Source organism: Sebastes umbrosus, chromosome 14, assembly GCF_015220745.1.
Source record: "Sebastes umbrosus isolate fSebUmb1 chromosome 14, fSebUmb1.pri, whole genome shotgun sequence".
NCBI lineage: Eukaryota > Metazoa > Chordata > Actinopteri > Perciformes > Sebastidae > Sebastes > Sebastes umbrosus.
Window position 1 is genome coordinate 7,177,426 of NC_051282.1, and position 13,893 is coordinate 7,191,318.

The following is a 13,893-nucleotide window of genomic DNA, read 5'->3' on the forward strand; positions in this document are numbered from 1 at the left end:
AGATTCTCCCAGGAGCTATTGATCAAAAGATGAAGCAATAACTGCTCTCCTTGAACTTGGGGGAATAAGTAAAAAGCACTCTGTGGTGTCAGTGTCAAGCTACCAAATCTACAATAGCAGGATTTCGACAGCACCTTGGTGTTTAGCATCCTGTGGGGACAGAAAATTGTGATTTGGCTGGCTTGTCTAAAAGAGACCTCAATGTGGAAAAACCTATGACTGCTGATATTAATAGGTTTGGGAAAAAATATATTAAATCTTTTATTTCTATCTAGACAAATGTACTTGTTTTTAGTGTAGCTGCACTGGTTTTGAGATGTAATTCCTAAATATATAGCTGTATTTCAAGACAACAGCACTAGCTTTTTCTAAATTCAAGCACATTTTCATACATATTGAGAAAAACAATCTTAAATCTTTCTTTGTATCTAGAAAACGGTACTTGTTTTTAGTGAAGCTGTACTGGTTTTAAGATGTCTGTGGATTCTTTGAGACTAGATATTTTTACTCGTCTTACAAAATCTTGGCAAGTGAAATTTTCCTCATCTGTTGGCTGATAATTTTGCTTATTTAAAGTGATATTTCCCCCTATTGTATTGCTTTTTCTTGTTTTTGAGAGCCTTTTTGCAGTGTGCTGTTTATATTTTTCTTTGTCATTCTCAATTCTCTATTGACTATGACTAACTTGGCACGTGAAGAGTGTACACTAACATGCGTCGTCAGCTGGGTCTTTTCACTCCCGGCTAACATTTAAGAGAGTTTTATACTTTTCCCCCAGGACCTTCTCTTCACTCTGAACAGGTGTGAAACAAACAAGCAGTCTCTCGTGCAGAGACGAGGACACGCTCCCTTGTTGGCCTCCCACTTGAGAAACCGGCTATCGTGTTCCTGGCTGCTTCTGCTTTCAAAGAACTTGGATTAAAGTCTCTGCTCTGTTCCTATTTTTCCCCCTTGAGCCAACAGTGTTGTGAAATTAAAACACTTGATATGGAAATGTTGTGTTACCTGTTTCTTGGGCGGAGGCTTCAGGGTGGGTGTAGCAGTCTGGTTCCTCCAGGCCAACGGGGGGCAGAACCACTCCACCTCGCTCAGGTAGACGAGGAAGGAGCAATCGGAGCCGTCCACGCCATAAAAGGCATAGCATGGGTCCGAGGTCCAACGGGCGCGCATCCACTGGAGGACAAAAACCCAAACGGTTGTCTCTCAACAACACTCTTAGGGCACTACTTAGGTATTAGCAAATCCTTACATTTGACTAAAGGCTGGTTTAAGATGCATCCCTTGTGTCCTCTCATCATTTTGAAACTCTCTGCTGTCATTCTTCACTCTCACATTTTAACTTCAATTTGATGCCTCTGGTATTTTAATGTGAGGTACATGCACAGAAAAAAAACTTTATTAATAAGACGCTATCTAGGTTAAGCGGACTACATGAACCTTTGATGCTCTGTGGTCAAGTACCCCAGATAATCGACAGAGCTTTCATGGCTTCCCATCTCACAGGTGGAGTCAGCAAAACGGCGCGACGAGGTCGTCCAGCAGGGTAACTAACGGGATGAAGACGTTAGAGGGGGAGGGCAGATTTTGTTTGCGGCGTTCAGGTCAACTAATTTTCCGACACGCACCGTAGGCTGCAAAGAGCGTCCAAGGAGAGGAAGCAGACAGGGTACTTAAAAACGTCTGGTTTTGTTATTAGGCTGGGTGGCTTTCATGAGGTGGTACGGAGCTAATGGAGCATCCATCTTACTCCCCCTCCAGGGTACAGCGTCCTCTGTGTTTTGCTGACGTAACTTAAGTTGTTTTCTGTTCAACGACGCCTGAAACTCTGAGGTTATACTAAAGCAGGTGACTTGTACCGCCCACACAAACAAGAACTGTCTCTAATTTGTACATATTGTATGTGTATAGTGCATTCACATGGTGTGGGACTGACTGGCATATATTTATGGAGACCTACTTCATGCATAAACATGATAATTGTGATACTAAGAATAAACAACAGTGCACCTTGTTTGTTTTTCTATACTACGTTTTAGCTACGGTTATATATTGAACAGAAGGTGCATATTTTTTCACACATTTCGTCTTCAAATCCTGAGCTTTTCTTTCTTCACCGATTTCCACGCGTGTTAACAGAAAGAAGCACACTTTGGACATGCTGTATCGTTTATGCTTGTATTGTACACACTGCAGTTTTCTGCTGTGGTTACTGCTGATATAGGCTGTAATTCTTACAATGTATATATATATATCAAACTTGCCAAACCTGAGACCTCAAAAAGAGGGAGGATTTCAAAACTTGGAGGTCCTCCACAGAAAAAAATGAGTTTCAGAGACTTTGTTTCCTGCATTCTGGTGACTTTTAGAGAATTGAAGTACACTGCAGCAGCATTTTTATGTTAAATAGGCCTTCTTTTAATAATAATAATATAATTCTCAGGAAAGAAAACTGAAACTTCACCCCTCTGGCGTGCACTTGTGTGAATCTCTGACATAAACCAGGTAATATTCATCAGTTTTTATAAATTCTTTGCCCCTGCTTGACTATTACTTTCTCTCAGTACTCTTGATTTATCTCTCCGTCTCTCACTCACTGAAAGCCCATTCAGAGACAACGCAACAACGGCACCACCGCGCTCTAAAACCCAATATTTCTAACGACTTGCGTCGCACCACGATGCCTTTTCACTGTGTCAAGCAAAGCCCAACTTTGGGCACTGCACGCTGTGATGTGCGGCGAGCACAGATCAAATCATGTTGGGTCGCGAACAGCTCTCTTCCGCCGGGATACGACATTTGGTGTAGCTCTATTGACGTCCAGGCGGAAACAGTAGTGCTTATGTACACTGTACAGTGCCAGAAACAAGTTGAGATAACGAATGGAGAAAAAGGGTGTGAAAATCAGGAGGAAAAACGGGAGAATTGTGACCCTGGGAAGAACCCGGGAGATGGGAATAAAGAACGGGAGTCTCCCGGGAAAATCCGGAGTATTGGCAAGTATGATGTAAATCATATACTGTATGCAGCGTGTTTATAAAACCACCTTTTGTTTTCTTTTCCTGTTTTTCTTTGTCACTCAGACAACCCAGCTTTCCACAAAGGCGCCTTTATACATCCTCTTATCTTATTATACTAAATTTATGTTGCACCACCACCAAGGTGAGTCCCCAAGGAAGGACAGTGGGGAGGAATTCGCTCTCTGTGTGAAATTGTTTGGACTTAAGTGAGATTCAATGTGAAGACTTACATCCATCTTGCTGGGGCAGTCGGGATAACGGGGATCTTTGGGAACCTCACATTGTCCTAATGCTCCGTCCCTGACTGGAGAAAAGAAAAATGTAGGGTATTTATCAAAGCCTATACACACGCGCGCCAACAAAAAGACAACACCCATTAGACATCGACACAAATCAGCACAAAAGCTGCATTGTTGTTGTTTTTTTCCCCCACACAGACACGAAAGTCAAACACATAGAGGACGGTTATAAAACTTGCAAAGCACATCCAACATATCTACGGTGTTTTTACATCTTTGGTTGATCAAATCAAAGTATCTGTTGTGATCAATTATCTAGAAATTCTGTCAGATTTTATGTAAGGTTTAATTTTGCAATTCAACACCCAGCTTCAAACCATTTATATAGACAGACTTATCATTAGCGTTGGACTTCCCAAGACTGAACAGGGCTTATATTGATCAAACAGGTCTTTACAGCGCTTCCCCTGGGCATTAAGTCTGTTTGTCTTTTGCATCACAGTGTATACCCTGCAGTCTTTGGGATGAACAGAGATAAATTAGAGAGTAGAGCCAGCTAACAAGCTCCTGTAAAAGCTTGGCCTCCCCTGCTGAATGGCCAAGTCTCTGTTCCATCCCACTCGCTGGATTTTTCTATAGATAGACTGCATTAGTGTGATTCATAAAAATCACAAACCCTCTTTTTTCCCCCTTTTCCATCCCATCTTTCCTGTCTCTTTCCGCCGCTTTCACTCGTTCCTTTTTCTCCCTGCCTCTCCTATCCTCTCCTTCCTTTTCCCCTCCTTTCTTCTCCTCGAAGCCCGGCACTAGTGAGCCTAATTAAAGGAGCGGTTGCAGCTCCTCCGCCAGCATCCTGCCAAGCGTCGGAGAGCACAATCACAGACAAATAATTGCCAGCCATTCTGTCTGATTATCATGATAACGGCAGACCTCTCACGATGAAAAGTGCTGCTGCCTGCTGCTGTCAAAACTTAGCCAGGTTCACATCAGCTTTATTTAAATGATATCAGACAGTGTGACAACAGGCAAATTATCTGATACATTTTAATGAGACAGTGAGGTGAATAGCTTTCAGTCATAAAGTGCAACGTAGCGAATAGACGGGTGGAATTGAATTGCGAATTAAGTTGGCCGTCCGATTTCTATTCTGTGCCCAATAAAGAAATTGGGAGTGAAGGCTAATAAAGAAAGCTGACACGCCTGGATCCCATTAACTGGGCAGTGATTCATCATCATATTTTAAACATCCTGTAGTCGTGTGGTTGTGATATGGCAGCAACAATGGAGCACCGTACTGTGAAGTACACCCCTGACACAAACAGTGGCTTGCTATTTGAACGGGTAATGTGCCGTGAATAATGTCTGTCATGTTCTATATGATCAACCAGCATCGTCGGACATAAATTGTGCATTCAAGTGTTGGGCTGGATCCAGGCTTGACAGCCGGGCTTATGTGGGCAGAGGGGAAAAGTGTCTCGAGATTGGATGGATTTGAAATGGACAGGGGCGATTCATCTGAGGGGTTATGGCTATATTTGGTATTCTCCAGGTGTGTGAGTGGGCAGGATGTGTGTGTTTTTTTGTTTAAATCGTACCTCTGTTGCTGGCCATGCTGCGCTGTAGGATCTGCTCCACCCTCACCGCCATGTCAGACATGTTCTGGGCTATGGCCTGAATCCGCTCCACCAGCCCGATAGGCTGAATCCTGATCACGCACGTCACAAAAGACAAAGAGAATATCTCAAGTTATTCCAGCGACAACACTTGTAATGACTTTTAATTCTCTTCAAAACTGCAATCAGGGCACCTTCAAAAGAAAGAGGACACACTATATTTATTTTATTGCTCCCTTCCATCCAGCTGTATTTGTTGTTTTTCCAGCCTTCACAGTGAGCGTGAAGTAGTGGAAGAAATGCTAATTGTCTAGAACTTGAGGCGTGAAATCGAAAAAAGGCTTTTAAAAACACTGACAGATAATTTATTTGTTAAGATAAAAAAAAAAAAAGTAGCTTGGCATATTAAAGCGAGTCCCCGGGGGGAAATGAAAACAGAAGACAATTAGGTTGTTAGCAAATGTGTTTCACTGCACTTGACCTCTGTGGCCTGAAAGCTGTTGGCAAAATAATCAGGAAGCAATATTTACAATGGAGGGGAGATATAGGGGATGAAACGCGGAGAGAATAAAGACAAGACAGTGTTATAGTTCTAAGAGATTTGGGAAATCTGTAACGTGTCTATGAGGAAACAGAGAACAGCCAATTATAGGAAACTTTGTTCAGACCAGGAGCTCAGTCTTAAAGTTTCATCTCACCCCAGAGCCTGAGTTATATATATGAATGCATATACTATACATGATGTATAGTATCTGCTCCATCTGCTCTACAAGCTGCAAACACCAAAGGAGAAGAGACATCATCTCACCAAATGTTATCTTTCTGTGTAACAATGAACTTCAAAAGAAAAGTGGGTAAATGTTTTAGCATTTGCCGCAACACCTTAGGAATGCACTGCAACGACCTCCATTAATGGTTAATGGATTTATGCAATGCATTATTAAATATTCCTGAGCAAGATCTCTGAGGAATAAAATCCGATTCCTATTGAAAAAAATTAGAAAAGTTTGCTGCGGCCGGAGAGCGGTGCTTGGTTTTTGGCTCGACTGTTTTCAACATGGTGGCCGGGGTCATAAAACGTTCTTGTTTAACAGCACAGTAAAATACCAATTCTGAAAATATTTGAGGAGAGAAATAGCCATTACAGTGACAGAATCTTGATTCATATTTGATCAGCGCTGCCTAGTTTGACAGTTTGATCAGAGTTTGTGAGCAGTGATTGACAGATGCGTTAGAGACTACTCGGCTCTGATTGGTTGTTTTTGTTCAGGCGCAATAAAATATCGCAAATGCCATAGAGAGGTGAAGTTCTGCTCCTTCTGCTGGAGCACCAGGGGACCTTATTTTGGAAAAAGTATGTACGGCAGTCAATGGCAGGAGACAATTTTCTTTTTGATCCTGTTTGAATTGCGCCATGATGTACACATATGATGTTTGTCAATTTAAAACATAATTTTGCAAGTCAAGAAAGTCTCAGTTTGTTGTAAAACTGTTGAAGAATCAGACTGTGAAAATACGTCATTAGAAAGACTACACACCCAAAAGTTGCGCAAGTGACGTCTCTCTCTCTGAAGTTACGATGCCTGTGTGTGTCGTACTGGAATGTACTCACACACTTTTGCTCTTCCGGCCGTTAAAGGGACTATTTGTAACTTTGTACGCGCATAAATGTAGCGGGTCGTCACACATGCGCGCTCGCATATGCGCGTTCGCGTGTAGCCGCTGTACCCTCCTCCTCTGCCTGCTCGCCTTCACTCAGACAGCTCAGCTCGCTCCACCTCTAGACGTGAACGCGCGTTCACTACACACTGCAGAAGAGTTAGTTTAGCTCTGAGAATATCTAGTGAATGTACAGGGGACGTTTGTGCAGAAATAACTGCTGCAGCTCCTCCAGACCAACAGAGGTTTCCCGTGTCTTGTGAAGTGACGGAGCTCTACAGAGATTTACGTTGTCTTCTCGTTACCGACCGGGTGCCGGTGTCTCCTCTGCTCTCTCCGGCTGCGGGCGGAGAGAGCAGAGAGACACGCTGCAGAGCCCCGCTGCCTCAGCCTGCACTTAGGCAGGAAAAGCCAACACTAGGATCAGATCTAAATCATGTTCATGGAGAGACCTTCGTCTGGTCAGCTAACATTACTGCCAAGCAGCTGAAATATAGAGTGATATTGTGGTTTTAGCTGACTTGTGTCGCCTCACTGTTTTGAGCGATGCTCGTTCAGGTATATTGAGAGCGAGCAAGCGCGAGCCCGACGCTGACTTTCGTTGATTTCACGGCCACAGGTGTCGCTGTTAAGAAGCATTTCTGAAAGTTACAAATAGTCCCTTTAAAAAGACCAGGAGTCGCTGATAAAACACATCAGGTAAGATAACGTTTCATCTGTGCGTGGATCATAGCTAAGTGTTGGTGACAGATATTGTGCGAGACGAGAGATATAGTTCACAGAGCGGTTTCACACAAAACTTAATGATACTACGACAAACCCACGACGTACTGTGACTTTCTTGACTTGCAAAATTATCTTTTAAATTGACAAACATCATCTGTGTGATTCATGGAGCAATTCCAATGGGATCAAAAAAAAATATTTGTCTCTCCTCATTGACTACTATACATATTTTTTCCAAAGTAAGGTCCCATGGGGTCCACCTGAAAGGGAGGGACTTTGCCTCTCTATTAGGAGCACAGGAGGAGGCAGAGGAACATGATTCTGTTTTTCACAGATTATCGGTCACATGCACTACTGTCAGTATATAGTGCCCGTTTTATAAACAATACGTTTTTTATCACATTTGCTCAAAGTTACCAACTGCGACCTTAATGATGTGTGCTGCCTGCGTTATGATCGACCAACATTCATAGATTGAACGACTGCATCATTGCCCTGTTTTACATGACAACAAACACACAAATGAATTATTTTAATGAGCTCTCTTGTTACGTAGTAGTATTTCTGGAATTTACATTGCTCATTAAAGAGCTGTGAACGTGGAAACTCACGAGAACTAATGGAACGGTGGTTCTGAGATCAAGCAGTAAAAGTGTGATTTCATTGAGGCAGCGTGTATTTCTGCGAGTGTGCCAGAGGACAGCGATCTAACTGTGCTTATATGCATAACTTAACATAATCCTAAACCTCAATTTCATTTTTTTTTTTACATGTGGTGCCCAGGAGGCAAGTGGTAGCCAAACCCTCTCGTCTTTACTTTAAACTAGCAGGTCAGCATAAATTAATTGCCAATTACACAGACACACCGTCATACATTACAGTAACACACACACACACACAGTTATGATTACTATGCAGTGGCACAGAAGCTTTCGCTTGTGCAGACAGACATCTGTGATCAGAACCATCCCGTATACACTGCAGGGACTCTGACCCAGGAGGGGCTATCAGCTGGTGAAGAGCAAGAGGACAACCTAATTACTTTTTTAACGATATACCAGCTGGGCAAAGTTTCTCCTGCCTGAAGATCTCACACTAATCTCCAGGGTCAACCCCTGACCTTGAGCCATGCAGAGTTTTTTAATCACCTGAATGAGGTAAAAGGGTAGCCGAGAAGTATTAGTATGAGATACGCCGTTACCACCAGGACAGTTTTAAAACTATTCGGCCTTTGTCACTGTAACATTTTCCAGTTAATCCCTGAGAGGCCAATTAAATGATTGTAAAAACTATATGACTGAGAGTTAAACCACGAGGCATTTTTGTAGAGAAAATTAAATTCTGAGTAAACTAAAACTGCAGACACATACAAATGTGTGCAGCGTTTTGGCCATAATACAATAAATATTCCCCCCAGGCTTTTTGAAAAGCAGGCCAGGTGAGGCGTCGCATCTCTCCTGTCATTGCTCATCATTTATGGTCAGCATCAATTATACAGTGGCCAGACATATTGTACATTTTTAAATAGTATTTCAATACCTTTTAATATATTATCACATTGGTGGTTACATTATTGTGTGAGAGGCAGCTCAGGCTCTATTGAAGTTGACTTCAGAAGCGATATTTCACCGGCTGCGAGGAAGAGGGATGTGATGTCCAGGAGGGAAACGAACAGCAAAGGCAGAAAACAGGAGGGTGCTTCCTCTCCTCAAACTCCTGAGCAGGTGCGGGCATGAGGAAAGGTCTGTTGCCACGGCAACCGCAGAAGGCACACACACACAAAACTTGTCCAGCAAGACCCCTGCTCTTCCCTATATATATACAGTATATGGCAGTTTATTTGGCAGTGGGGTTTGTTCATACACATATCTTCTTCTTCAACACCGGGTTTCCGTAGCGCGAGGCTCTTTTCTCAACGTGCGCCTGCTCTACTGGGATGCCCCAGGGCTCATACTTGGCCTTCTTCAGCTTTCGTGTTTTTATCTTAACATAACTTTGCCGATGAAATTCACCTTTTGCACACAGGTTGAGCTGGAGAAGTAGAGAGAATGTTCTGCGGACCACCTCGAGTTTAACCTCGACAGCTTTGAGCCGCTGTTCTTTCCTATTACAGCATCTTACTATCACCGCTGAAAACACTGCAGTGAACACCTCCAAAACTGGAAATGATGTGTTTTTAACTTCAGCAAAATTGATATGTCCTAGGGCAGTTAATAGAGAGTCCTTTTTGGCAGGCTGTCACAATAACTGGATCAAATCTGTACAAGCCATAGCACCTGGAAATTCATCGACTACATACATACTATTCAGCATGTAGAGCATACTGAATGCTTAAACCTGCAGTAGGCAGAATGTTTTTGGCATCATTGGGCAAAAATGCCATAATAACCTTTCAGCATATTGTAATTCAAGTGTTCTAAGAGATAACTATACATCTACACCTCCTCATGGCTCTGTTTTCAGGCTTTAAAAAATCTTGACGTTGGCCAATCACAGGTCATTTCAGAGAGAGAGAGCGTCCTATTGGCTGTTCATTCAACATAGGCAGCTGTTAATCACTTGCGAAGTCCAAAATATACAGTCAAACTAGGCAGCGCTGATCAAATATGAATCAATATTCTGTTACTGTAATGTCTATTTCTCACCTCAAATGTTTTCAGAAACATCTCGTTGTGTACTGTTTAGATGTAAATTGAGAAAGTTTGATGGGCGGGGCTTGTTATTTCCTCAACTGTTCTCAACATGGCAGCCAGGTCACAAACTTTGTCATTTTACAGCTACACACAATGTATACGAATTAACCTCACTAAAACGTCAATTCAGTAGCTGTCCTCGAGCTTTCGATCATATCACACAATCCTCTTCGGCAGATGGAGTTTGTCATGGAATTGCAGATGTTAAAACTTTTATTTTTCTAAGCATTTTAAGTGTAATACAACCAGGCAAAGTAATATGTGATTTGAACGAAAGCTCCTGAACAGCTACAAAATGGAACCTTGTGGTGGTTTTCAAGGTCAAGAATGAACTTTGAAGCAACGCGCACAATGATTTTGGTGAAGGAATTTTACTCAGTGACCCCCTCGAGTGGGGCCTAAGGGAACACACCGACATGAAGGACATTTCATTCAAATACACACCACCCTCACTCCATTCCTCTAGTTTTTGAAAAAGGATCCTTTTTCAGAGATGAGCTGAAATAGTGAGTGGCATTACTCGAAAGAATGAGAAGAACACAGTACTTTCAGTCTACTGCAATTTCCTAATAATTGTGCAGGTAATGTGCTTCCTTTCTCAGAAACTTTCAGGGAACTGGGGTCAATCCTACCCATTCATGATAGCATTTTATATCAGCTGTTTCTAACGTGAAACACATTAGAAAACAAGATGGTGTACCTGTCCAGGGCCGAGCTGAGCTCATCCAGCCTGTGGGTGTCTGTGGTGTTACCCAGTTTAGACAGAGCATCCATCCTCTTCATGATGACCTCCAGCATGTCACTGATTTTCCTCAGCACCCCACGAGACTCGTGTCCACCGAGCACTGAAAAAACCCAGAGACGGATAGATAGTGTGAGACAAATATTACTCGAGTAAATCATAGAGATAGGAGAGAGTTAGGATAAAGAATAAAAGGAAGGAGAAAGTCGTAAGCAAGTGATAAGAAAAAAGAAAGATTACATTTTATGGCATGCTACAGTGTGTCTCTATGTAAAGTCATATTTTATATAAGCACTTTTAGCTTTCTGTAATGTAGAAAACAAGGTCACGGGAACAAAACAAACTGCTTGCTGTTCAATTTTTAAAATAAATACATGTTTCTTCTCTGAAATGATTTAGTGCACTCATGGTCACATTTTTAAACCCATCCATTTATTTTAAAATATCACTTCAGTCTAGTTTCTACTTTGTTTTGTCCTTCGTTACTAAAGCAGCAGCTCGCCAGGAGCCAGCTTTCCAGCAAAACACAGGAACAGGCAAATTAGTCTGACAGCATTGGTTTTTGTCTTCCTGCTCGGCTCAAATTATTAACGACCTGACAGGTGGTAAACCGGGATGATGCCGTTAGCAAACACCTAGTCAATTAATGAGCCTGCAGTTACAGACAATAAGGTCAAAGCAGGTCTCCACATCGCATCGCTTGTGAGTCATGGGTCCTGATCCTGCACCGTTCTCTTTGAACACATTTAAGCCCTGCGCTCAATGCAGAGCCTAATTATTAACACACTTCAAATTCACCAAAGGGCTCAAGAAAAAGCAGAGTTCTAAGCAGCAAAAAAGTTGCTTTTGATGAAGAAAATCCAAAGAATCAAGATGAATAATGCCACTCTCGGGACTTGGGGAGTGAATTATTTGCGGTTTGAACGCCAACAACAGCCTCATATTGTTCTCGGAGGCTGTTGGGTGAAAATAAAGCCTCACCTCTCCGCGTTCCCTCATCAATCCCATTAGGCTTTAGAAACTGCAATGTGTGCAGACTCACTTCTCCTGTCAGAGTTCATTTATCACTGCCCAAGCGAAAGTCACCTTTCTCCGAGGAGAGATTGTATTACATCACCAGTAAATAAAATAAGGACCAAGAGGAAAAACCACCCGCTTCTATTGGTCTCTGTGTCTATGTGTGTTGTTGAGCTTTCAAAAAGGAAGAGAAGCACTCGGCATCAGAAACAAGAATTACGAAAAAAAAGCTGCAATCCAGAGCCCACATATCCTCCTAAATCTCTTCCCTTTATTGCCTGCACATATTTTCTTTTTCTAGAATATCTTCACTCAAACTGGTCTAAACACGTCTCGCTTTGAATAATTCAGCAGTTAGGCAACAATTTTTCCTTTCCACAGACAGACTAAATGAATTCCCGTTTCAGATTTGCGGCAATTTAACAAAACATTTTAAAAGAAGAATGACACAGGATAGGAAAAGGGGATGAGATTTATGAAGCAGTAAAGCACTGCAGGGTAATATATTACTGTATCTTCCATGTAAACACACTCTGTCAACTCCCTGACACCTGTTGCATGCAACTACAAGACCAAAACTTGAGTACCGAAATCACTAAAATAATTATTGCACCACTCTTCTGTACATTTATTTTTGTGGACTCAGACTATTTGCTAAGTTCAGAAGGATCCTCTATCAGCTCCAGTGTCCTCGCAGCACTAAATCTAAACAAAGCCTCTGGGCTAAAGTGTGGGAAGAACTCACATTTCTCCACAGCAATGCTCCTCGCACACATTGTGCTCGTAAATCACCATTACCCAGACCCAACACCCTTCCTACACACTACTTTTTTAGAACTGAGCCTTATATATGTTTGCAATCAACTGTTCATCACGCTGCTTTTTTCCGCTTGCTTCCTGCTGCCTCTTGGGAAACATCAGCTAATGTGTTTTTTTTTCTTTCTCCAACGCACAGTCTGGCGCGCCGACAGTGGTGTAAGCGGGAGCTGATGGTATCTGTGTGCTAATGTAGAGCCTCCTCTGTGTCATTCCTCATCTGCTGGTTAATAAAGGGCCGATTTAGCAGCTAGCTAATCTCCTTTAACGACTCAATTTCGGAAGTGCCACAGCCCAATCGATATTATGAACAAATTCCAATTAGATCGCCATTTGTACTGTAGCCTTCTGTGTGCACTGCGAAAACACTGGCCAACCAGCTATAAACAGCTGCCCTTGGAGAGACTCATTGGCTACATGCAGTGACACACAGAATTTTTTTTCTACTTTAACAGGCTGCTAGAATCACAACAGAAGACCGCTGACTAGACTGAAGAATGTGAATTCATGTTGAATACGGCTACAAGCAGGATCTAATGTTCCTTACACACTATTTTAAAGCTTCAATAGGCAGAACGTTTTCGTGTCATTGGGCAAAAATTCCATAATAACCTTTCAGCATATTGTAATTCAAGTGTTCTGAGGGGAAACTAGACTTCTGCACTTCCCCATGGCTCTGTTTTCAGGCTTTAAAAAATCTACCCTGTGACGGGAGACTTTGGCCAATCACAGGTCATTTCAGAGAGAGCGTCTGAACGGTCCGAACAGGCAAACGAATCCTGAGAGCAAGACTGGTGAGCAGGTCAGGAACAGGCAATAGGTCAAAGTACAGGAACAAGGGGAAATCAAGGCTATTAAATAAAGGCTAGGACACTGTCTTGAGCTGTGGGGTGTGACACATGTGCAGTGTAACTGGAGCTGTGATGTTGGAGGGTTAGAGCAGGCGGCGCTAGAGATAAAGGGTTGGTGCTCAGGTGCTCAGGAGTTTTTGGGTACGCTCGATTGGATAGCGGCCGATATACAATAGAACCTTTTCAAATAGAAAGCATTTGTTTATGGTCTTTTATTAAAGATATTTTCAATAATTGCAGAATTGTAATTCTCACCCATAAAGGCTTCTGTTGACATCCTCCCTGCGGAAGCCTCAGGGAAACGAATCAATCATCTTCATGTCCTGTGATCGTGCGCCAGCTAGTGAGCGTTTCGGCAGATTTTACTGTGCATGTGTTAATGACATGATGCAGATGACATGATATGGCGCAGTGACAATTCCTCTTTTTAACAGTTCAGGTTAAGATGGCTGGAAGGCAAAGGCAAGAGCAAACTGGCAGGAAATTAGTGGAAAAGGGCTGAATGCTGCAGGGCTGACGA

General features: G+C 42.5%; 1 protein-coding gene across 3 annotated transcripts in view; it reads right to left on the reverse strand.

The window, feature by feature from the left end:
- LOC119501947 (alpha-1,6-mannosylglycoprotein 6-beta-N-acetylglucosaminyltransferase B-like) overlaps positions 1 to 13,893 on the reverse strand; it is an 81,910-nt gene that overhangs the window by 42,172 nt on the left and 25,845 nt on the right. For 2 of the 3 annotated variants that reach the window (XM_037792724.1, XM_037792723.1), the window contains 4 exons: positions 10,648 to 10,792; positions 4,852 to 4,961; positions 3,248 to 3,321; positions 1,006 to 1,173 (listed from right to left, as the gene is read on the reverse strand). In XM_037792724.1, the coding sequence (XP_037648652.1) occupies positions 1,006 to 1,173; positions 3,248 to 3,321; positions 4,852 to 4,961; positions 10,648 to 10,792 (497 nt within the window). Of the gene's footprint in view, positions 1 to 1,005; positions 1,174 to 3,247; positions 3,322 to 4,851; positions 4,962 to 10,647; positions 10,793 to 13,628; positions 13,889 to 13,893 lie in introns of those variants that run through there. The other variant, XM_037792725.1, reaches the window with a different exon arrangement.